The 24533-nt window shown below is 42.7% G+C and overlaps 2 protein-coding genes across 2 annotated transcripts; one reads left to right on the top strand and one right to left on the bottom strand.

Moving 5' to 3' along the window:
- Nucleotides 1-12125, top strand: LOC119659580 (lysosomal aspartic protease-like). Its single transcript, XM_038067737.1, has 6 exons — nt 1-153; nt 275-377; nt 451-568; nt 629-747; nt 11193-11454; nt 11536-12125. The coding sequence occupies exons 1-6, from the start codon at nt 89-91 to the stop codon at nt 12036-12038; spliced, it is 1170 nt and encodes a 389-aa protein (XP_037923665.1). The 5' UTR covers nt 1-88; the 3' UTR covers nt 12039-12125.
- An 8640-nt stretch (nt 12126-20765) lies between these two features.
- On the bottom strand, nt 20766-22375 carry LOC119659550 (lysosomal aspartic protease-like). The gene is made up of 5 exons (XM_038067700.1): nt 22264-22375; nt 22037-22115; nt 21863-21980; nt 21597-21715; nt 20766-21528 (listed from the first exon to the last, which is right to left on the bottom strand). Exons 1-5 carry the CDS (start codon nt 22323-22325, stop codon nt 20803-20805), a joined length of 1104 nt encoding a protein of 367 aa, XP_037923628.1. The 5' UTR covers nt 22326-22375; the 3' UTR covers nt 20766-20802.
- Nucleotides 22376-24533: the final 2158 nt, after the last annotated feature.

The following is a 24533-nucleotide window of genomic DNA, read 5'->3' as shown; positions in this document are numbered from 1 at the left end:
ATTCAAGATATCGACGGTTATAAAATCGCTTCGAAAAGTGAGTCTTGTATTCATTTTAGTTTCAGTTCCTAAAGTGAATAGTCCGAAAATGTCTCTGAAGTTCTTGTTGCTTGCGCTATGTCTGGTGGCTCTCACTACTGGTGAACTTCTCCGGTAAATTCAGTGTTATTAATCAAACCTGTCAACTTTGTTTATCACCCAAAAATAATATAATCAATCAGTGACTCAACCGAATTTGTGCAATTTATCCAACATGCATTTACTTGAATTGCAGCTACAAACTGAAGAAGCAAAAGGTACCTAGGCGCCGCTTAGTGCAAACGGACTTGGATTACGAGTCTTCTGCCGGAGTCGAACCTCTATCAAACACTTATGATGTAAGGACCTTCGATACTGTCAACTATAGTGTTGGAGCACGTCTAACAAAATGGATGTTTGCTTCTTTTGCAGAACCAATATTATGGAGAAATAACAATTGGAACGCCAGCTCAACAATTTTTGGTACTTTTCGACACTGGATCATCGAACCTTTGGGTCCCATCGAGTTCCTGCATGTCAACGGCATGCCGTAATGGATCATGTCACCTGAATTGGATTGATTAGTTAATAAATTGGATTTTTTTTATAGAAAACCATGACACATACGACTCCAGCCAATCATCCACATATGTCGCCAATGGTGAACCCTTCCAAATTCAGTATGGGACAGGAAGTTTGACTGGATATCTTTCTCAGGATTCAGTTACTGTAAGCATACCTTATTTACTCTAAGCGTTTTGAGTAGTTAAGAAACATATCGGAATAACGAATTAACTTTAGACCTTAAGTTTAGGGTCACTATATAAACTTTCATAGCCGGCCAAGTTTCAGGTATTCTTCTAAGCCATGTGTTTTTGCGGTATTTTGGTGTACGGCTTATATTTACAATTTTTCTGGGTATTTCTGTCCGAGATCTAAGAAAGTGGAGAGATTTCTAAATGGACGAGATTTTAGATTTGTGCTGGCAGCTTACGCTTGCTGGCAAAGTTCAAATTTATTTTGTGAGTATACATTCTTCATCGTTGAGGTTTTAAAGCCCATTTCGGGCCATAGTCTTTAGGATGTCCTTCCTCCAACCATATCGATGTATCGATCACATCTTCCAATTTTGAAATCCGAACAGTGAGGAGCTGTCTTCATCAATAGAATCTGCCCAGTGCTTTCGAGGTCCTATAGGTCTCGCCCTCCCGCCTTCCCTTCGAATACTCCTTTAGGTATTCGAATGTCGTTCATATGCTGAACGTGGCAAGCCCATTGCGACTTTCGAAGTTTTATTAATTTGGAAACTGGGTTGTCAAATATTTGACACTACTATCATCGTTTATTCGCCTCAGGACGCTCCTTTCGACGGTATTGATCGGAACTTTGTGTTAGGATCCATGTTTCACATCCCAAGCATAGCACAGGTATTATTATCGTTTCCCTGTAAATGCAGGTGGCTTATAAGATCGGGAGGACTGAGTAGGAAGTTCTATTTGCGAACTGAATTCGACGTTTTATTTCGTCAAGTTCATTTCCGTTTTTCGTTAGTTGTACACTTAGTTCGTCCAAGTTGTACTCATTAATCGTTATATTTTGTCTAGTGGACGCCATTTTTCTCGTTTACGACAAAATTTTCGTCAATTCGTAAACCGAACCAACATTTGCTGTTTTGTCGAGGTTTATAAAAATCTCCTTTGGGGATGTGAAAGATGGTGTGATGGTGTTTATACCGACGATTTAGTAAAACTTATACAACAGCGTGCCTTTTGTGTCCACAGGCAACTTTTGTATAATTTGCTCTAGTGCCAAGTTGAACATTAGAGGTGCGATCCCATCTCTTTGCTTTCCCAACGTTTTTGTTAAATGCATCTGTCAGGCTTTTTTTGACGCTGGCTAGTGTTGCTGTGTGAGACTTTGTCATTTTGGTAAAGCTTACCAATTTTGCAGGAATTCCCAAGTCAAGCATTACTTTTTACAGTACAGTACCGTCAAATGCTTCCTTGGACATGGATGTTGTCCCAGCTGTGTTGTCTAGCAACTGTTTGACCGTAGATAACGGGTCAATAATCGACTTTCCAGTCCGAAAACTTTATTGGTATTCTCTCTACAATTTTTGCGAAGATTTTATAGGACATAGTAGTGAGATGTCTCTGTAATTGCTACATGCCAATTTGTTACCGTTTTTGTGGGCAGAGGATATCACACTTTTTGACCACCCTTTACGAATCTGTTCTTGGTTCCAGATAGAGAGCACCAAACTATGGATAGCTTTCATGGTCTATGGATCACTTGATTTGATAAATACAGCGGGGATGTCATCTATACCCGGGGTCTTGTTAATTTTTTGACATTTGATTGCTGACTCTATTTCTTCCAATTTTGGCGGTTCAAGGTTCCCATTAAGCTCGATCATAATTCTTGTGCGTTCTGATGATTGAGTTGTGTCAGGGGTTGAGGAGTTCTTTGAAATAAGACGCCAATCCCTCACGTTGTTAACTTTGGTCTACAATGATTGCTCCGTTCTTGTTTTGAATTGATATCCACGCTTCATGTTCCCCATTACTTTGTAAGCTTGTCTTCTGTTGTCGCTCGCGATGTTTTTGTCATTTTTTTTAAAATTGTTTTATTTTTGTTTCTTTTGCTTTAATATTGTTTTTAAGCTGCTCCTCGAAGATTTTCGTATTTTTCCCTCTTCGTCCTTGTGTTTCGTTCTATATATTTTCTGATTGCCTCGTGTTTTCTGTCAAGCGTTTCCTAGTGTCATCTACAGGCTTCCCCGTGAGATTATAGAGCTTAGGAACTAATCGTTCTTCCATCCTTGTACTCTCTCGCTGTTAAATCATTTTTTAGCTCACCTAGTATTTTCGAAATGGGTTGGTTTTCATTCTGCGGGTCTTTGAAATTCAGTGCATGTAGACACTTTTCACCACGTAGTGGTCGGAGTCAAAGTTTGCTCCTCGATATAATCTCGTCCTGAGGATGCTAGATGACCACCTTTTTGGTGATGAGAAGATGGCCTATCTACTTAATAGATGTCCATGTTCTTTTGTAAATGCGCTTGTATGGGAAGTATTTCAATTTAATAACTGAAATTCTGCTTCTTCCAAAGTCAATCAGGCGTTGGCCGTTGACATTTGAAATATCATGAAGGTTGTGCCCGTTCATTCCTCGATGCGTCTCCTTCTGCTTAATCTTAGCGTTGAAATTACTGAGCAATTCTGACGTCATTCGAATTCAGTATTTTTCCAGGCTATCGTAAAGTTGTTTTTTGACTTCTTCATCTTTTCCTTTAGTTGGGGCCTGTATATTGACAAGCCATAAACTAAAACACTTTGCACTGATACGAAGCGGACATAATCTTTCTTGTATAGGTTTGAAGTTAATAACATTTGCTTTAGAGCCCCTTTCCCTGAGAACTTATCACTTTTGAACATTGTGTGCAACCTCGTGTCGGTTATCCCGCACCCGTTCTTTGTTGTCCTCCAGGAGCCAAGAGCGTAGTAACTCATTCTTCGTGTGCGATCGTTTTCTCCAGTGCGAAACTGTTCATCCTGTTTCAGTATATGACGAAGCTCATTGCTCCGAACCCTCAACCTGGAGCACCAGGTTAATTGAATTAGACCCCCTTGAAGAAGGGTGTGATGGGGTAGGAAGCAGTATGGTGAAGTTATCCCGACTAAGCTGGGCCACCTCTACTTTTTTCTCACCTTTGCCAATCACTGTAAACCTCAGTAAAAATGATTATACTAAATACGTTGCCTCAAATCCTCCTTTTTTGGGCCTAGAACGAGGATGATTTTTACATAAAATGGCGGATTTAAGTATCCACTCAATGAACCTTTTGTGGTCAAAGTTACCAGCTTTTACATATCGTAATTTCATAGTACCACAGCCAGGAAAGGGCTAATCTTCACGATTCCGTGAGTAAAGACCTAAGTACTAAACCCTCACCGTGACCGGGGTGGTTACAAAGTGTTATTTTCTTCCCTATGTACATATATAAACATGATGTGGGTATGAATTATATTCAGACTAAAAACGCCTGACAAGTTCTGGTCTAAGTTGGCTGAAATAGAACCTTTTTTGCACCTAATTCGTTCCATCGGTCATCAAGTTCTACGTTATCTTGCTCGCCTAGGCAAATTGCTAGCGAGTCGTCATGCCCAAACCTGTGGAGGTATTTGGGATAACCTTGGCTAGATAGTAACTGAGTTAATTGGCAATTCACATCTTCGTGGTGACGATTATGCCACATATAGATAGTTGGCATAGTGCTCCGGGCTCGACTAACAACACCACCCAGAATCCTCTCTGACAAACAGGTGAGAGTTAACACTGAAGTCATCCACAACACAGCCCCCCGCAATACCTATATGAGGGAAATGGATGCCGCAATAACCGCAGTGAACAAAGATCTTGGAGATGAAGCTTCAACAAATGATCTTCACAATCACCTGAAGAACGTTATCATAAATACGGCCACAAACATGCTTGGCACCAGCCGCAAAAAGAGCCGGAACGGCTGGCTTGACGATGAATGTAAACTAGCAACGGAACGGAAGAATACTGCATACCGAGTAATGCTGCATTCTCAATGGACGCGGGCACGCGCAGAGACTTATCACGAACTCCGGTGGGCGGAGAAGCGACTTCACAGACGGAAAAAGGAAGCCTAGGAGAACCAACAAGTCTGTGAATTCGAAAATACAGGAAGCAACCGCACCAAGCGCGCAAGTTTTACCAACAAGTCAGTAGGATGAAACCTTACACACCTCGATGTTCATCCTGCCGAGACAAAAAGGGAAATCTGATTTCCGACAGAATAGGCATATTGGAGCAATGGGTTGAGTACTTGATGAACTAATCAGAACATCGGCGAGTTGGAGGTCCCGCCAAGTGAAGATGGCGGACAATTACTGCCACCACCAAATATAGAAGAAACAGTCCGTGCAATACATCGGCTTAAAAACCATAAGTAGCCAGGAGCCGATGAAATTACAGCTGAATTGGTTAAATATGGTTGTTGTCAGCGAACAGAGCCTATTTCAGCTTACAAAAACTGTTCCGCTCGAAACGACTCACCATAGGGTCAAAGCTCTTACTGTACAAGACAATGATCTTTCCAGTCCTCATGTATTCCTCGGAGACTTGGGTTCTTAGCAAGAAAAATTGCGAACTCTTGGCCGCCTTCGAGAGAAGAATCCTCCGAAGAATTTTTGGCCCCCTACATGAGGATAGATGATTTCGCAGCCTACATAACGACGATATCCACGAGCGATAGCATGACCGTCAGGTTGTGGATAAAATCTGGCTCAATAGGATAATGATGAGGATGATCCAGCTCGAAAAGTCTATAAGGGCAATATCTATGGTAGAAAACGAAGAGGAGGCAGATCCTGCCTGAGATGGAGCGATGCGTAGGTCAGGACGTCAGACAGCTTTTAGGGATATCGAATTGGTGGACCTCGGCGCAAAACCGGGGTGTCTGGAGTTCCTTATTAAGGCAGTCCTAGACCGGATACCGGTTGTTGCGCCGTTGATGATGATGATGGTTGGAATTAGCTTATCTTGTCAGCGGCTTTTCATTGAGCCATCTCGTCGGGCCATTGACCGTTTATGTTGCCCTTTCCTCGTTCTTCACACTTTTCACACAATCTTGATGTTAATCAGCAAAAAACTGGCTATGGTTGACGCTGCGTCTGTCTATACTTTCGAAAGCTCAGGGTATATATCCTGTATGACCGCAACAAGCTGCGTCTGATTTCATTGGTTACTAATGTCGCAGTTTATAGAGGAGCGGCATCATCATTACCAGTGATGAAACAACCACCTCCTCGATCTGGGTGAAAACGGTTAGTACCTCTTAGGTTGTTCTTCCGATAATGTTGATATCGTCAGCATAGGCCAGTAGTTGGGTGGACATAAAGAAGATAGTGCCTCTCGTATTTACATCAGCATTACGGGCAACCTTTTCCAGGTCCATGTTAAAAAAGATGTATGATAGAGCATCTCCTTGTTTTAGAACGTTGTTGACGGTGAAGGGTATGGCGAATGGCCCTGCTGTTTTCACCCGTCGTCGGACTGTCATGAGGATCAACCTAGTTAGTCTTATCAATTTAGTCAGGTTATTGAATTCTCTAATGGTTGTATATAGTTTTACTCTGGTTATACTATCATAGGCGACCCTGAAGTTGATAAAGTGAGGAGCAACATAGACCCAGTTAATGACTCGAGGGAACAACACTCTGCTGATGTATCTGCGTCAATCGATATTTGGTAGCATTTGTGATGCGCTCCTTGCAATAGTGATGCCTTTTCTTCTACGTATTCCACGCGTCGTTTAAATTTTGAGCTATAGTCGGGCGTTAAACTTAGGTGTTTGATTGCCTGCTTCTTTCTTATGGTCGGCTTTTCAACTCGAATTTCAAAATATTCCAGGCCACATATTATCAAAACACTTTCCAATTTATGATTCGGAAGTACTAGCTTTAGATACTCCAAATTGTTGCTTCCATTGCGAGGACGTGCTCTGTCACAACAACTACGCAGTATTGTTGGCCACACATATTACTTTTACTTTCTTCTGGTAGAGACAAGCGTAAGACTCCATTGTACACGATGTTCCACAAAAGTGAACACAGTACCGATCACTGTAGGACCGCGGTTAAGACACGGTAGCAATTTATATCTTCGTCGCCTTCGTATTGTAACTCGTTGTCAGTGAAGTAGCTAGCCACTATGCTTCTCAGCTAGCGCGTAGTATTGGATTATTAGTTTACTGTGTTGAACGGATCCGTTAAACTCAAAGTGACCACTACATAGTACTCTCTTGGTCCCCTGTGTCAACTCTCGCTTTCTGTAGTAGCGATTGAGATGGCCCCCACTTTTGGTATTATCTGTATTATGATGTCCTAGTACTCCTTGAACGGCATACGTTTATTACTAACATACATGATGGTTTTTTATCGTAGTTATTTCTTTACATGGCCATCAACTCCTAATCCTCTGCATAGCTTGGAACGATTTTTCTCCTCCAGCTATTTTTTGTTCGCTATAGATAATGCTTCCTTGATTTGAAATTGAGAGCACTATGCCTAATTTGGTAGTAATCTCAGCGACCTCCTTGTATTTGACAATAATATTATGGCTTAGGGTTCCAACCTCCGTATGCTCACAAAGGGCTTCCACGATGTCCTTTCTAACTTCAACTTTCATTTCCCCAGCTTTAGTAAGTTGAAGTAACAAGCTCTCACTATCAGCCCTTTGGTTTTGGCCACCAGTTTGCCTTAAATTTTAATTAGATTTCTGAAGCTCTTCTTTGATGCTGCTTGATTCCCTTCTCCGGAATCTTAACAATCATCCTCTTTTTCCACTTGCGGAGAAAGATTTCAGATTCCAGGGAATTACGGTTGCGTGGAAGAAGCTGTTTTGTAGAGACATCAGGAGCTGCGATAAACAGCTCCGCAGGAAGATCGTCGAGTTCAGGGGCCTTATGTTTGGAGAAAACATTTCCACAAGAGATCCAACTCCACTAGATATTTCTAAAGCTGTTTGTGGTTTTGGGGAGGAGTCTATCGTGAACGCCTCACACAGGGCCATCGGGAGACTATACAGTATATGGTACCCCTTCGGGTCCAGGTTTACAACCCAATTTGGAGAGGAGAGACGAATAGTTTTGATGGGGGCCCAATATCCATCAATTTTCTCCTACGAGTCGTTCAAGATGTCTGCCGGCCGGCCAACAGTTTCTCCTCCGGCGAACGACAGCTGGGTCCCGTAAGCGTACATGGTTATGTTTTGGGGGTTGTAGATGGGGGTGCGATACTCAAGGCAAGCCACCATTATGCGGTAGTCTCACCCGAGGTCGTTGTCAGGGCCTGTCTTGTTTCACGCATCCAAAAGTATAATGTAAAGTATAATGCCGGCTAGTTGAGGCTCAAATAACCTTGTGGTAGACTTTGTCTTCGAAGCTGGTGAAAGCTGCAAAAATCCTCGCCTCGCACTATTCCTATTAAGGTCCTCAAGGCCATGTTTGATCGTTATATTTTCGAGTAAGGTGTGGTCGGAGTCCACTTTCACAATTACCAATTACCATCACAAAAGGCCTCCCCGGGACTGTGTTGAAGTTTGTAGTTTGCTAGCCTAGAAGTAGTAACTTTTTACGACAACCAGGGACTACCTTGGGTGATTTCTACTACCCTCAATTTACAAGGGAGTCACTACTTCTGCGGGGCACCAACTTCCTGTCTTAATAGCAAATATTATTAATTCGGTTGAGGCTATCGTAGCCTGCACTTTGAGATGTCTCATTCTCTTCCAAGCAGGCTTAGGAGCATCTATGGAGGTCATCTAAGGAGCAAGATAATTGTCCTTTCAATCGCTGGGATGGCTTTATTTTATATGTGAAAGAGCAGTCTCTGTGTTGAGGACCACGTACGATTTTCTGCTCAAAATTGCGATTTTAGATGCAGCCTGGGATTTCAAGGCTATTTCACGTGAGTATCTCATCTCAAAAGCTTTTTTTTGATGATCGTACCTTGCCAGCTTGGGTTCTTCTGAGCTCCTTCATATGAATGTGGTTTGCATCACAGTTTGCTAATAGCAAACACATTACATCACATTACATTAATAATGTAATGGCCCTACTCTTATTGAAATTATTTTGAACACCAACCTCATTCAGAATCTCGCCAGAAGCAGTTTACAAGTATATCACTGCTTTCTTATGTACATTCGTCACATTAGCATCAGTACATGTTGTTTGAGGCTGAACTTCGCCTCTATCATCATTCTCTACTAATCGATGGTCGGTTTGGAAGTGATGACATGCTTTCCACTTCCAATATGAGCGTAATAATCCCGTATGGCGGTTGTTGATGAAGGCCGCTTCCATTTTTTTTCTCCGAAGTATCAGTCCAGTGCTCTTTAATCAAATTTTTACAGTTCTGAGTATTTCACATGAGTGTAACTCAGCAAAAGTGGGATTATAAATTATCGACAAAGACTTGCGTATAGGGCTCTACAAGGTATCCTTGCCTCTCAACAACTGGGAGCAATCTATTGGAAATTAGCCGATTCAACACTTTTCCTTGTGTCTAAGAGACATATTGGTGTATAGGAGGATGATGGCCCGGCTTCTGGCAACAGTATCTGCCTCTGTCACTTCCGAGGCAACATCCTTTCAGACATGTACGCTTCGAACAACAATTTAGTCAACTTGTTCGGTCGAGACTTTACCCTAACCTTAAGCGTCTTATTCACTATGTCGTTCCGATTGGAGCTTTCTTGTTGCTTTTTATGCTCCAGATTTTCAGCAGCTCGTCTCTCACTACGATAGGAGTTGCTGTCGTATCCAGAGGTATCAGGAAGCCGTCAATGCCCACCACTTGCTAAGGGATAACCACTTTTCAATAAGAGAGTAATTCACATCTGGGTCGTCCTTTAATAAGTTGATAGGCGCTATCCCACGAGTTTATGCCCACATTTGAGTAGATTTCCTTCAACCTGTCCTTCTTCTTCTGCAATCAGTAATCCTTGCTACCACCCTTTGAGCCATTCGTTTGGCTCGGTGGCAAGTGGACCAAGGGTTAGTTAGTTACTGTCTCATCAATAGTTAGGTCATCTGCTGGCGAATGTGCATCCACTTGGCATAGGTGGGTCAGACGTTTTTGTGACGCATTGCGTTATATGGAGCGCTCTATCCAGGGAACGGAACTGCAGGGATTCGAAGCTTCCACTAATATGTCTATTATCCTGTTCCTCCTTACTTTTGGGGTCCCTATTGGCAATATGCTCTTTTTCGGTACATATTCTGTATTCATCGTGCCGTTGCGAAATGTTCAAACATGAGGCATTGGTGGTCGCATTGTTACTATGTTGCAATATCATTAGCTTTTTAAAAGCTCGCAGCGGATCCTTTCAAGGCAGTGGGGATTTCTTCTTTATTCATTGAGATCCTTGAATTGCATCTAGATCTTATCGTTTCGGGCACACTGCGCGGTTTGAGTTTTTATTTTGGTAATGAAAATCATCGGTTTGTTTCCATTGGATCTTTGGATCTCAAACATGAGATTCAGTTTCTGGGTTCAGCGGATCTTGCTCACATTTTTAGCTAGATCTTTTCGGTCGGGATCTATAATCTTTTTCCATATCCCCGCGTATAAAGGCTGCTGGTAACAGTATTACCTGCTTTTCTCTCGAAATTTTAGTTTTGTGTCTTTTCCGGAACTGCCAGTATACCTTTTTTAAGGTTTTTCTTGAAAACAAAGCTTTATTAAAATCGGTTTACTGTCTCTCTGTCGGTCTGTCTGTCTGTTAGTCTGTCACACCCACTTTTTCCAGAAACGGTTACATCTATTGACACCAAATTCGGTAGAAATATTAGAACTGCGAACCCCTACCTATGCGATGAATTACATTGCTACATGTTGAACTTAAGGGGGTCCCTATACATCTTAAAGAGGGGTGCAAAATTTTTCATAACCGAATATTCAGTACAAACCTCTCTTAAGTTCATCTTAGATCCGAAAATGCAGTAATATAGGGATTAATATGAAACATCATTTTGGATAGTTTGGTGGAAATGCTACTATTATTAACAAAGTTATAATAGGTCAAAATTTGCCTCTTTGGCGTCAAAGTGTTACTACCTAAGACATAAGATGTCAGTACCATATCAATTGAATGTCGATATATTCGACCTATATACACTACGAGTTAAATATAAATGGAACCATCGTTTACCCAAATACTCTTACATAAAAAATCAACAAAACCTTTTACACCTGAAGCGCCAATCTTCCGGTTTCCGGTTTGTTTTTTTTTCGGCGTCTGCCCTTTCTGGCGCCTTTTTGATGGGCCGTAAGTCGATAGTAGTACGGTCAGGTGGCATTTGGGTCACCTGTGATACTGTTGGGACAACAGGTTCCAGCTGTTCTTTGAAATTTCTTTCTTTTTCCTGCGACTTGCTGTAAAGAACTGACACTTCATCAGTTGACTTGTTGAATATCTTAGAATTGACGAGGTTTTTCAGAAAGTGTTAAATTTCTGGTCCTCCTGCAGTCGCGCCATTATTCATACTAGAGGGTGGTCGCACTAATAATGAACAGTCAAAATGATATTTTTGTATGTGTAAATTATGTCACGGGGGTCATTTTCTAATCCAATTACAGGTCGCTGGTATGACAGTCAACAATCAAGTCTTCGCGGAAGCAACCAGCCTTGCTTCGTTCTTCAAAAACACGCAGTTCGATGGTGTCCTAGGTCTTGGATACAATAGCATTTCCCAAGATAATGTGACACCTGTTTTCTACAACATGTACATGCAAGGACTCATCACAAGCCCTGTTTTCTCTGTTTATTTGAATCGTGATGCCAGTGATCCGGACGGAGGAGAAATCATTTTCGGTGGAACCGATCCAAACTATTACAGCGGTAAAGTATCTTTTTAATTTTGAAAAAAAAAACCCTAAAAATACCAAATGGAGCTAATCATTCAATCATTTCATTTTAAAGGAACATTCACCTATATCCCAGTTGACTTGGAAGGATATTGGCAATTCCAAATGTCGTCCGGATCAATTTCTAGTCTGGAATTCTGCTCCAACGGATGCCAGGCAATCGCTGACACTGGAACCAGCCAAATTACAGGACCAGCAAATGTTATCTCTCAAATTCACCAACTGATTGGAGCTGAACAAGATCCTGAAACTGGAGATTATTTCGTTCAATGCAGTTCCGTTGCGAACCTCCCTCCAATTACCTTTAACATTGGCGGTACAGCCTTTCAGCTAGCTGGATCGGATTACATTTTGCAGCTTTCCATTGAGGGTGAGACCGTTTGTCTATCAGGATTTGGACCGAATCCTTCGATTACCGGAGATAGTGAGAGTAATGAAAGTTCAAGCTATGAACAGAATACATCTCCACAATGGATTTTGGGTGATGTGTTCCTTGGTAAATATTATACAGAATTCGATATGGGAAATAATCGGTTGGGGTTTGCTGTGGCAGTGTAAGGATTTTTCTTAAGCCGCAAGTTATTTGCTTTGTAGTTTTGGTTCAAAATGTAATAAAAATGTGGTATCGTTAGTTTATAAATGAGATCATTTAAATGAACTTTTCCTTATTCGTTACCCATTGAAGTTCTCACGGAAGACATTGGAAGAAGCATTGCTCTTTTTAAAGTGTCTGTCTTTATTTAAGCGCAGTATTTAGTCAAACACCACACGAGCTACTTCCGTGTGTACTCTGGCAGCATTTGCTGCTGAAGGGACTCATCCATTGCATAGCATAGTTCCAACTTTGGTAAGTAGATCAAAACCGGGTTCACCAAGGAAGCGCCCTGTCGCCTGTTCTATCCTAGGAGAGCCGCCCAGTGGGTCACGAGCTGTATGGCCCAGAAACAGGTTGACGTGCCACGCCTCACATAAGCATTTACTATATGGTAATCATATGTAAGTGGTCAAAGGGTAGTATAGGTCCCAGGGCGAAACGTGGATTGGTACCCACGATGGAGCATAAAATCTGGGAAACGCCTGCTGAACCAACACCAACAGCTCTACTAACAAACCCTATCTGCACCTCCACGTGGTGACCGCTGGGAGCTCTTTTTTAATGAAAAGCTGCAGACGGAGAAGGACGAAGGCGAGTCTCTCCCATCTAAAAACGGGACAAATTGTACCAACTGGTCTTCCAGGTTGGGGGTTGGATAGGGCTGACAACCCTTCATGGAAAACAACATGTTATGAAGCCACAACAGGAGCCTCGGACTGGACGGATTAAACAACGACGAACCCGGCAACGACAACGGAATAAAGATTTGCGCATTTTCTCATAGATCGTGCGTTCCCTGTACAGAGATGAAATTGATGAGAAGCTAGCCGATACCCCGTCCCAATATAGAGCTGATGTAACAGCGTTACAGGAGATGCGTTGGACAGGGACCGGTTTCCTAGAGAAGAGCCGCTACACCATATATTATAGTGGCCATCCATTAAACCATGTGCTCCGAGTAAGTTTCTTAGTCAGCCAAAAAAAGAAACCTGCTGTTATCGGCTTCGAAAACATAAGCGAACGGCTATGCACTCTGCGCTTGCGAGGCAAGTTCAGAAATATAAGCCTCCTTAACAGAGGAGACTGCAGAGTCGGCGAAGGATACTTTCTACGAGGCAGTAGAACGAACCCTCGAAGCCTGTCCCAGATATGATATCAAAATTATACTTGGAGATTTTAACAGCCAAGTAGGGACGGAGCCCGTATTCAGGCGATACGCTGGCTTCCATAGCTTACACCAAAATACAAATTATAACGGACTGCGGATTATTCAATTAGCAGTGTCATACGATATGGTTGTTGGAAGTACGTGGTTTGCGCGAAAAGCGGTCCACAAACATACATGGCCCTCTCCAGACGGGACCACTTTCAACCAAATTGACCACGTGTTGATCGAACGCCGCCACCAAAAGTACAGGGAGCAACCGCACCAGGCGCGAAGTCAGTCAGGAGGGTGAAGCCTTATATACCTCGATGCTCATCCTGCCGAGACAAAGAAGGAAATATTTCCAACAGAATGGCCATATTGGAGCGATGGGATGAGCACTTTGATGAGCTACTGAACAACCAGAACATCGACGAGTTGGAGGTCCCGCCAACTGAAGACGACGGACAAATACTGCCACCGCCAAGTTTAGGAAGAACAGTCCGTGCAATTCATCGGCTAAAAAATCATAAGTCGCCAGGAGCTGATGGAATTACAGCCGAATTGGTTAAATATAGAGTCGACCAGTTCATCAACTTATGCTGAAGGTATGGGACAGCGAATGAATGCCTGACGATAGGCAACGAGGCATTATCTGTCTCATACATAAAAAGGGAGATATCACATAGTGCAGCAATTATAGAGGTAACACATTGCTGAGTACCATCTATTAGGAATTGTCCGCTATCTTGCTAGGCCGGATAGCCCCATATGTCCAGAACATCATTGGCCCATACCAAAGAGGCTTCACTCCAGGCAACTCAGGAACAGATCCGATTTTCTCTGTGCGGCAAGCGATGGCAAAACTGTTGGAATATGGACATCAGTTGCACCATCCCTTCATCGACTTTAAAACCGCCTATGGTAGCATAGCCATGAGAGAATTCGGAATCCCGACGAAATTAATAAGACTGACTAGGCTGACCCCGACCAACGTGCGAGGCCAGATAAAAACAGCAGGATCACTCTCAAGATCATTCGACATCAACAACGGTCTACGACAAGGGGACAAGGGTCCTCTTTAACCTGGCCCTCGAGAAAGTGATCCATGTTGCTGAGGTAGATGCAAGAGGTACGATCCTCTTTAAGTCCACCCAACTACTGGCCTATGCTGACGATATCGATATCATGGGAAGAACCACCCGAGACGTACCAACTGCCTTCATCCGGATCGAGCAGGTAATCGGCGCGAGATCTTTGGCTGCACATCAATGAAGGCAAGACAAAGTTTATGGTGGCAACGTCAGCACCGGAAACCAATCAACCAACAACATCAAACCGCACTGGTCAAATAGGAAGAATAAGGATAGGAGAATACAACTTTGAGACCGTTGATAATTTCTTCTATCTAGGGTCGAAAATCACAACCGATAACCGCTGCGATGATAAAATCCGCGCACGGTTGCTGTCAGCCAGCAGAGCCTACTTCAGCTTACAAAACCTGTTCCGCTCGAAAGTATCACCATAGGGTCAAAACTCTTACTGTACAAGACAATGATCTTGCCTGTCCTCGTGTATTCCTCGGAGACTTGAGTTCTTAACAAGAAGAATTGCGAACTCTTGGCCACGTTCGAAAGAAGACTCCTCCGAAGAACTTTCCGCCCCCTACATGAGGATGAACGATTCCGTAGCCTACATAACGACGAAATCTATGAGCGATACCATGAACGTCAGGTCGTGGATAAAATCCAGCTCAACAGGTTGCGGTGGGCGGATCACTTAATCCGTATGGATGAGGATGATGCAGCCCTGATAGTCTATAAGCGCAATATCTATGGTAGGAAAAGAAGACGAGGCTGACCCTGCCTAAGATGGAGCGATGGCGTAGGTCACTACGCTAGACAGTTTTTAGGCATATCGAATTGGTGGACCTCGGCGCAAAATCGGGATGTTTGGAGTTCCTTATTAAGGCAGGTCTAGACCGGATACCGGTTGTTGCGCCGTTGATGATGATGATGAATCATATGTAAAATTACCGAAGGAGACAACCATTAAGAGAATCCAGAATGAATGTGAAATATAGACAAATTTTCAGAATCCGCATTATATTTGGATGAATTATCGTGTAGGTGACAATTCTTATTTTATACTTATCATAGCTTATCATTTTGTCATTTTAATTGTAAGTGGCAGTAACGACTTCGAAAACAGATACGATTGTCTCTTCGAATCATATGCTAATCCTCCTTGGGGGTAACTATTTTTAGAAGATATTCATTGAAAACTTCTTTAATCAGTATTTAGCAGATATGAAGTCCATGCCAAAGTAAGAGCTAGAAGCTATCTGAGTGTATCTGTTTATTATTCAGTGAAAAATTTTGATAATATTTATTTAAATAAGGCGTCATTGTTATTTATGTAACACGAATATGGTCACGAATGGGGTGTTCGATCTTATATCTTTTATTTATTTATTGATATAACAGGGTAATAAAGAGAAGAATATGAACTGCATATTTTTTTCAAAGGGGAAGAGAAAGTAAATGTATAAAACGAGAATAGGAAAAGGGATCCAAGTTATCAAACTGCACAGCGTTGCAAATCCGATATGGTTCCGAAATCTGGGACTGGATGTGGTGCGGTAGGTTATAGTAAAAATTACACTAATTGTTTTTATTTATTTATTCTTTATTTTATCTCATTTGCCACAATCTCATATTTTACCTAATACTAGTGCTAAGTGCCAAGCATTTGGGCTCGGACGATTCCATCTATTTAAAAACTGACCACCCGTTCTTTCATGATGAGTTTTTTATAAGCTCGGGTGGCGACCATCCCATCCTGAATGGCACACATGAATCCCTCCGTCTCAGCAAAGGGCTCCCCAGCACACAGCCATCTATTCGGCAAATGCAATTCGACAAATGGCTGCCAAAGACAATTCATTACCGTGCATTGCCTTCGACTTCTATTCATCGATCCGTTCTTGGTCCGACTTTATCCCATTCAGAAGATTGAAAGATCGATCCATCTAGTTAAGTGGAGTCAGTCCACAGCCTCTCTTACAGACAGCAACATGCAAGGGACTCGCTTTCTCTTTGCTGTAAAAATAAGTGCGCAGCGAGTCGACTTGGCGATGTGAGTTAAGTATCATGCACAGACACATGACTCATATACCCTTCAATCGTGCTCGCAAGTCAGCGATATTCAATTTTCTAATCTTAAACAAGTAAATTAACGCTGACTTGGTTTTCCATTTAATTACACAAACCGATGTGGCTTTCCAGTACTTATCATAACAATAACAATCTTATCCTGCAGACGACTTATTGGAATCAAGAGATCTCATAACATTAACAATGTGATCTTGCAGACTAAACAAGAGATCTCATAATAATAACATTTTCAGTCTATAAAAGATTTCTGTAGCCAACGATTGTTAGTTAGTAAGCTTGAGGTTTTAGAAATAAACGAATCTTTTTCACCTACGTCTTAGTAATTCATTGTAAGTAGAAAGCCCGGATAACGTTAAACAATTAAAAGCGTATCGACACTTTATTCTTTTCACCTCTGCTCGGACTTGGAACTTCACTTGTGTGCCGCCATGTTAACCGCGCCATATCTCCGATGTCACGGGTCAGGTTCATCCATTCTACGGCAGAGTTTGGATGATGTATTCGGAATTTAGACATGGTTGTCCATATCGGCCGCTGGACGTTTTCGAGGTCGGAGGTCCACGGGAATACTCCGAATGCATAAGCCAGTGAAAGGATAGCGTATACATTCAATGCGCTAATCTTATCCTTCCCCGAGAGATACGAGTTCAGCACCAGATTTACACGTGGCAGGTATTTCTTTAGATCAGAATCATTAATTGCATTAATGTGCAGAACATCGAAGGCGTCGAACAATGTGTATACCTAGAAAGCGCTGAATTTGACGACGTTCGATGCATTAGCAACGCTACAGAACCAGCACTTTCCGAAATCTCGACCTTGAACTCCACCGCAAAAATCTTCTGAGCTCTTCCTCACTGGATATTCAGAACAAAAGGGGAAATCATCCAACCGGTTGTCATACCTCCTATACCATCTATAACTATCATACCTGTCCGGAATCGGGGCAGCTGGTAGTTCATTTCGCGGTGTCATCACCGAATCCACACCTTGGTACAGCAGAATCAGCATTTGGGTCCAGAGACCCTATTACAAATAATACCGTTGTTACTGTCACCCTTTGTATCCTTTTCAGATAGATTCATTCAGGCCCACCGGGGTGATTTTTGGATAACACACTCTGCCTCACCTGGGGTTGTTCTGTAGGCATTGTACACCATTGCATCACTAAGTAGTAGGTCAGTGCTTTCTCCCAGACTACTGCGTATAATAGGGTGGGGCAAATCACTCTGCCCTAAAAAATACTCTGCGGCTGCATCCGGGACCCCGTGTTAACGATATGCTGGTACTTTCCGCTTTATCTAGCGCACAGTTCAGTCCAGGCCTATCTTGAAATTGATCTTCGCATTAATCATGACCCCTAGGTACTTGATAACTGGCGCTGGAGCAATGGCGTGGCACTAACCCGAATACTGATTGTATTCCATTCTCAGCGTTTGACCTACTCCGTTTTTATTCCGCTACGTTGAGCTAGACAATATACAGTTACGTTTTCATGTTCATTCTAGTTCACTTTAATATCTCCTGATTTCTTTCGCGACGATAACCATAGCTAAATCATCTGTAAAACTGATTGTTGTAGCCGGAGGGGAAGGACTAAGACTCCATTGAACATCGCGCAGGAGAGGACCCAAGATTGAGCTCTCTGGTACTTCTTCCGTGACACCTGAGACGACAAGAAGCTTTTAATCCATTCGTAGATGCTTTAATTGGAAGCATTTTTGATCCCTAATTGGTCTGTGTCCGGGTACCTGAGTGGTTAGAGCACAAGGTTATCGTACGGAAGGTCGCGGTTCAAATCTCACTGGTGGCACACACTTCAAGGCCCTGATCCAATATGGATTGTTGCGACAACGATTATTATTATTATTAATTGCTCTTTACGTTCTTCTCTTCTTCTGAGTTACGTCTACCTATGCGCAAAGCACTTTAAAGCATTCTCATTTGCTGCTGCATGCAACCGGCTTAAGGGTAACTCGAAGTTAAGTACACGTATATGCTTCAGCTTGAAGTTGTCCGATATTTTCATTCCATCAATAATTTGACCGCCTATTGTTGAGAATTCGTCGCTTCTACGTACCCATATTGATGCCTTTTCAGGTATATCTTTGGCTTAGCTCCAGTCGTATAGAGGAAATCCGAGCCTGGGGTGAAAATTCGAAGGAAAGACGAACCCGAGGTGAAAATTATACGGGTGAAAATCACGCAGGGCCCCTATTATCCCTTTTTTAAATTTCCATTCCGGGCCCCCGAAGAAACTCCGAGCCCATCCCTTTTCATAGATGGGCTATGAGAGTAGATCCTTCCCCGCCTCCCCCCGATCGAATTGCACCAACCTCATTTCTTAATTACGTCCTAGGCTCTCTTAAATATTGGACATTTGCTGGAGCATGTGGGATGCAAACAGACGGCGTTCCGTCTCCTTGTAAAGATTAAGATTAGTTTCGTATTCCTTGGTTATATATATATCTTTTTCCTATACATTTTCCGCACCTTTTTGGTTTATGGCATGCATACCGCCGCTATGTGATCGAATTCAAAACATCTGAAATAGTGTTGGAGGAATACCTTCTCTGTGAGTTGGCAAACTTTCTTGAAAACTAAGTTATAAGAGAGAAGGAGACTGTAACGACAAGACTTATGGGGTTAGCCACCTCTGGACACCACAGGAGACATCGTGGGAAGTCACCTGTGAAGTGGTGGAGAGTTGAAATTACAAGTCTACGAAGGAAATGCTTCACATTTTGGCAGATTGCACAGACCGCGGAATGTCAACATGAGGTAACCATAAGATCTGCACTATATAAGAGATCGGAAAAGGAACTCCACCACTAAATCAACAGGGAAAAACTACACAGTTTGCAGGAGCTGTTCAGTTATGTTAGCAGGGATCAATGAGGCCTTTGGTCTAAGTTGGTTAGAAAAGAAAATTTGGTATTCATCGATCAGCCTGTTCCTTGAAAGCAGTGAAGAGGAAAGAAATCGTGCGGGTACTTCTTCGTATCTACCCCATCCTCCCTGACGTTGTCGATGAGAGGGGGGCGTTGAGGAATACCCACTCTTCACTGTGAAGGAACAGAAAGATGTGGTCTTGCCTATGAATTATAAAATGCACTGCGACCGAATCGTATTCTCAGCGAAGGGTTGAAATTTGCTGCTCAGCATATTCAACGATTGATGGCTGCGAGCCTCGTGTTAATAAGCAAAGGCTAAGGTGATCCAAGGCACCATCAACCTTCCGTCCTCTCAATATGTTGAACATGCTTGAGAAGCCCATCAAGCCAAGTTTGACTAACGCAATACGCTCTCCTGGATATTTTTCACCAAAACAATATGGTTTCAGGGTAAGGCGGTTCACAATTGATGCAATTGAGATGTGGTTTAAACAGTGAGACTGAGACACAAGCCGCTACTGTCGATGAATGGCGCTGCTTATGATTCTATAAGTAAGAAACGCCTTCCATTGTCTAAAGTCGCCCGGGATGTTCAAAGTATTGGAAAATTGTTTCCATATTCCAGATTAACTTCTGTGGAAATTGGGATACTATTTAAAGGATCGCTCCCTGCTCTACAAGACTCGGGAAGGACAACGTAGAATGAGGGTATATTTTTGGTCCAGACTTTTGGAACGTCTTATATGATAATCTGCTACTGCTGAAGTTGCCTGATCGATGGCGTCTGGTTGGATGATGTTGTGGTACTAGACGACACATGCACGGCCAAAAAAGTTGAGCGCACATTGATAATGGTGATACAGCGAGTTAACGGATGGATGAATGAGCATGGATTCACTCTAGCTCTAGATAAAACCGAAATGGTCGTCCTGATAAACAAGAGCATTCCCACAATCCTCTCTATTCAGGTTGGTGAAACCTGCGGTTATTGGCTTCATGATAGACACGAAGATGATGTTCTTCGGGCAGATTTTGAACTGCGCACCCAAGGCTGGAATGTTTGTGAAGGCTACTGTCAAAGGATTCATATCTAGTAATCGTCGTTTGTTGATGAGTGCCATGTGTCCCTGGATACAATAAATAAGATCGTCCTGCAGAATGAGAATATGTGGAGGCGAGTGGACGTTATACATCAGGCAATCTTAAGGCAAATAAGAGGAAGTTGGATAGGAGAGACGGCACTTAATAAGGCTCACCTCATACGTTGTCGGGTTAGTGTCGCTCACGCAACAGGGGTTGTTTAAGCGGGTAGTCTGTTCGAGTAGACCGCAATTTGGTCCGTAAACCCACCCAAATATCCGAAAACAAGAAGATTATATCAATGGTGTACCCTTAAGGTTCGCACTTTTCCGAAAAGCAAAGCAAAATGCCGAAGCAAGTCATTTATTGTTCTCAATGGATTACAATTGCATGAAAGTTGACAAGAATTCAGAAGATTCATCATAAAATTGGCTTATTTAGCGGTAGCAAAACCAATGCGATTATTACCCATATCGAACTCAGTATAATATTTGCCCAAGAAAATATCACCCAAAATCCAGCTTGGGCCACCTTCACCGGCCGTTGGATTTTCACTGAATCCAGACATACAATATATTGTGCCATCTTCGACAACGTTAATAATGTAATCAGCTGAGGTAAGTGGGAAAGCAGTTCCACCCAAGTAGAAGGTAACAGTTGGAAGGGCACCGGCCTCGCCACATGGTATATAGTACGCACCGTTGGAACTTTGAGCAGCTCCAATTTCTTCATTAATATATGCGATGGAGTCAGGTGGACCAGCCAAAAGACTAGTACCAGAATCAGCAATAGCAGAACAGCCAGAAGCACAGAATTCCAAATCACCAACAATACCATGGTCCATAGTGAATGCCCAATAGGATTCCGATGAGAGGGGAATGTATGTGAACGAGCCGCTGTAGTGTTTTGGATCGGATCCCCCAAAGATGATTTCACCTCCATTCAATTCTCCTTCAACACGGTTCAACCAGATGGAGAAAACTGGTGACGATACAAGTTTCTGACTAATCATATTGTAGAATGGTGGAGTGACACCGTCTTCAGAAATAGCCTTATATCCCAGACCGAAAATACCGTCAAATGGTTGATCTAGGAAGGTGTCTCCAGGTTCATTAGTGGCTTCAGCAAATGTTTGACCAGTGATCGTCAATCCTCCGACCTGCAGTGACAGTTAAAAAAGGTTACAAAGAAATAAGGTAAAGTCTACATTGGGAAAATAAAACTTACGACAACGGTGTCAGTGGAAAGGTATCCTGACAAGCTTCCTGTCCCATATTGAATTGAGAAGGATGTTCCGTTGGGAACATAGGTGGATGATACAAGACTGTCATAACTTGTATGTTTTACTGTAAGAAGATGTTGTATCACAGTCAAAAGATGAAATCTTCAAAATGGAAGGTGGTGACCAGTCAAAAGATATCGAGTCTTTGGAGGTACAAAATGGCCGAATGGCTTCTCAAACAGAAAACACCTCCGTATAAATGGACACTTACAACATGAAGCTGAAATGCAGGCGCTGGATGGGACCCACAAGTTGGCTGAACCGGTATCGAAGACAACAGTAAATTGTTGTGGTGGAGTTCCAATAGTAATCGGCCCATAGTAAGACATCTACGAGAAATTGGAATATAATTACACATCAACCTGATGAACATTGGTACACCTACGTCATTATAGTTCGACATACTTTCGGTTCCAGTGCGAGAACGGTAAAGGCGGGCTCCCCTTTTCTTGCTTAACTTCACTCTGTTAAAAATCCAAACAAATTTTTATTATCATAACTGCTTTGACCATATCCACGCAATAATGCGAAAGCTCCAGAGGATATTAATCAAGGTGATTATGAGCAAGCTCAGGAGCACAATATATGAAGAAAACCTTTTTGAACCCTTACCTGTGAAGTTCACAGCTGACGAGAGCCGCCACGCACAGGAATACAATCGCGTACTTGATCATTTTTGATTTCGGACAAAGGACCTTAACAGGAATATCAACCACTAACCAGGTTAGAGATAGTGGCTCAATAGGAGAACACTGAGCAATGCACCCCTATATATACTTTTCTTAGGTTGTGACGCAATGATCGCTTTAGGGAGGATTTTTATTTTTAAAGTTATCTTATCACATTATACGTTTTATTTTCAGATTTGAATAAACACAAAATGGTAAAAAAGAGTGCATCTTTCAACCTTGTGTTGTCATAGCTTAATTAGCTTAATCAGATAATTCGTTAATACAGTTTCGCAATTGGATTTTGATAATCTTTTGAAACATTTGCATGGCTAACTTTTTTATGGAGCTCCAAAATCTGTAGATGAATTTTAAATAGATTTGACTTTTGTAGAAGTTTCAATTTTAGTGCTTGCTTTGTAAATGTAAGGATGTGTCCCGGACAATCGGTTGCACGAAAATCATCATCCGGTATCCGTTCTAGGCCTGCCTTAATAAGGAACTCCAGACATCCCGGTTTTGCGCCGAGGTCCACTAATTCGATATCCCTAAAAGCTGTCTGGTGTCCTGATCTATGCCATCGCTTCATCTCAGGCAGATTCTGCCTCGTCTTCTTTTTTTACCATAGATATTGCCCTTATAGACTTTCCGGACTGGAACACCTTCATCCATACGGATTAGGTGACCCGCCCACTGGAACCTGTTGAGCCGGATTTCATTCGCAACCAGATGGTCCCGGTATCGCTCCAAGATTTGGTCGATATGTTGACTATGGAATCGTCCATCCTCATGTAGGGGGCCAAAAATTCTTCGGAGGATTCTTCTCTCGAACGCGTCCAAGAGTTCGCAGTTTTTTTTTACTAAGAACCCAGATCTTACGAGGAATACTTGAAGACTTGCAAGATCATAGTCTTGTACAGTAATAGCTTTGACCCTATAGTGAGATGTTTCGAGCGGAACAGTTTTTGTAAGCTGAAATAGGCTCCGTTGGCTGCCAACAACCGTGCGCAGATTTCATCGTCATAGCTGTTATCGGTTGTGATTTTCGACCCTAGATAGGAGAAATTATCGACGGTCTCAAAGCTTTAGTCTCCTATCTTCATTGTTTTCGTTTGACTAGTACGATTCGATGTTGTTCGTTCTTTTGGTTTTGGAGCTGACGTTGCCACCACGTACTTCGTCTTGCCTTCATTAAAGTGCAGCCCAAGATCTCACGTCGCCTGCTCGATGTGGATGAAGGCAGACTGTACATCTCGGGTTGTTCTTCCCGTGATGTCAGTATCATTAGCATAGGCCATTAGTTGGGTGGACTTGAAGAGGATGGTACCTCCGGCATTTACATCTGTATCGCGAATCATTTTCCACCATTGTCTTAGATCGTTGTTGATATTGAATGGTCTCGAGAGTTATCCTGCTGTTATCTGTTATCTGGCCCCGCACATCGATCAGAGTCAGCTCTAGTCAGTCTTATCATTTCCGTCGGGATACCGAATTCTCTCATGGTCGTGTTCAGTTTTACCTTGGCTATGCTGTCATAGGTAGCTAGGTATCAGTGGCCGCTCCGAGGAGCCCAATTAGCCTGTGCTGCGCCGTTTTGATGCCACAAACTCCTAAGACGGTGACTGCTGTTATGAGAGCAGCGAGGCAGAGTCTGGTCATTCACGAAGGAAAACAGCTTTCCAACCCTGCAGCTAGAAATTTCTCTGAGGTCCCCAAAGAATGGTTTACCCAGGGTCCGCGGCCTGACTCTAGCTAGAGCTGGGCAATCGTAAAGGAAGTGCATAAGGGTTTCCCTTCCTACTCGGCAACGCGAATTGTAGGGTATGGCGAGCTTGGCGGGATGGTCCCTTTTGGGCCAGTGCCCGGTGCAGACCGACGTAATCTTGAATTAACTGATGGCCATTTTCCAAAAGTTTTTCCATTGCTTGCCGCAGAGAGAAAATTTGATCTGTTTTTGATTTGCCTGGAGTGGAGGTTCTTTGGTATGGGCCAATGATGTTCTGGGCGTATGGGGCTATCCCGCCTGGCAAGATACCGGATAATATTTTATAGATGGTACTCAGCAACGTCATACCTCTATAATTGCTGCACTGTGTTATATCTCCCTTTTCATATATGAGGCAGATAATGCCCCATTGCCAGTCGTTAAGCATTGATTCGCTGGTAATTGATCGCCTCCATATTTAACCAATTCGGCTGTAATTCCATCGGCTC

This window comes from Hermetia illucens, chromosome 6 (assembly GCF_905115235.1).
Source record: "Hermetia illucens chromosome 6, iHerIll2.2.curated.20191125, whole genome shotgun sequence".
In the NCBI taxonomy this organism is placed as follows: Eukaryota; Metazoa; Arthropoda; class Insecta; order Diptera; family Stratiomyidae; genus Hermetia; species Hermetia illucens.
Note: the sequence above shows the minus strand (reverse complement) of the source record. Positions and strands in the feature narration are given on the sequence as shown.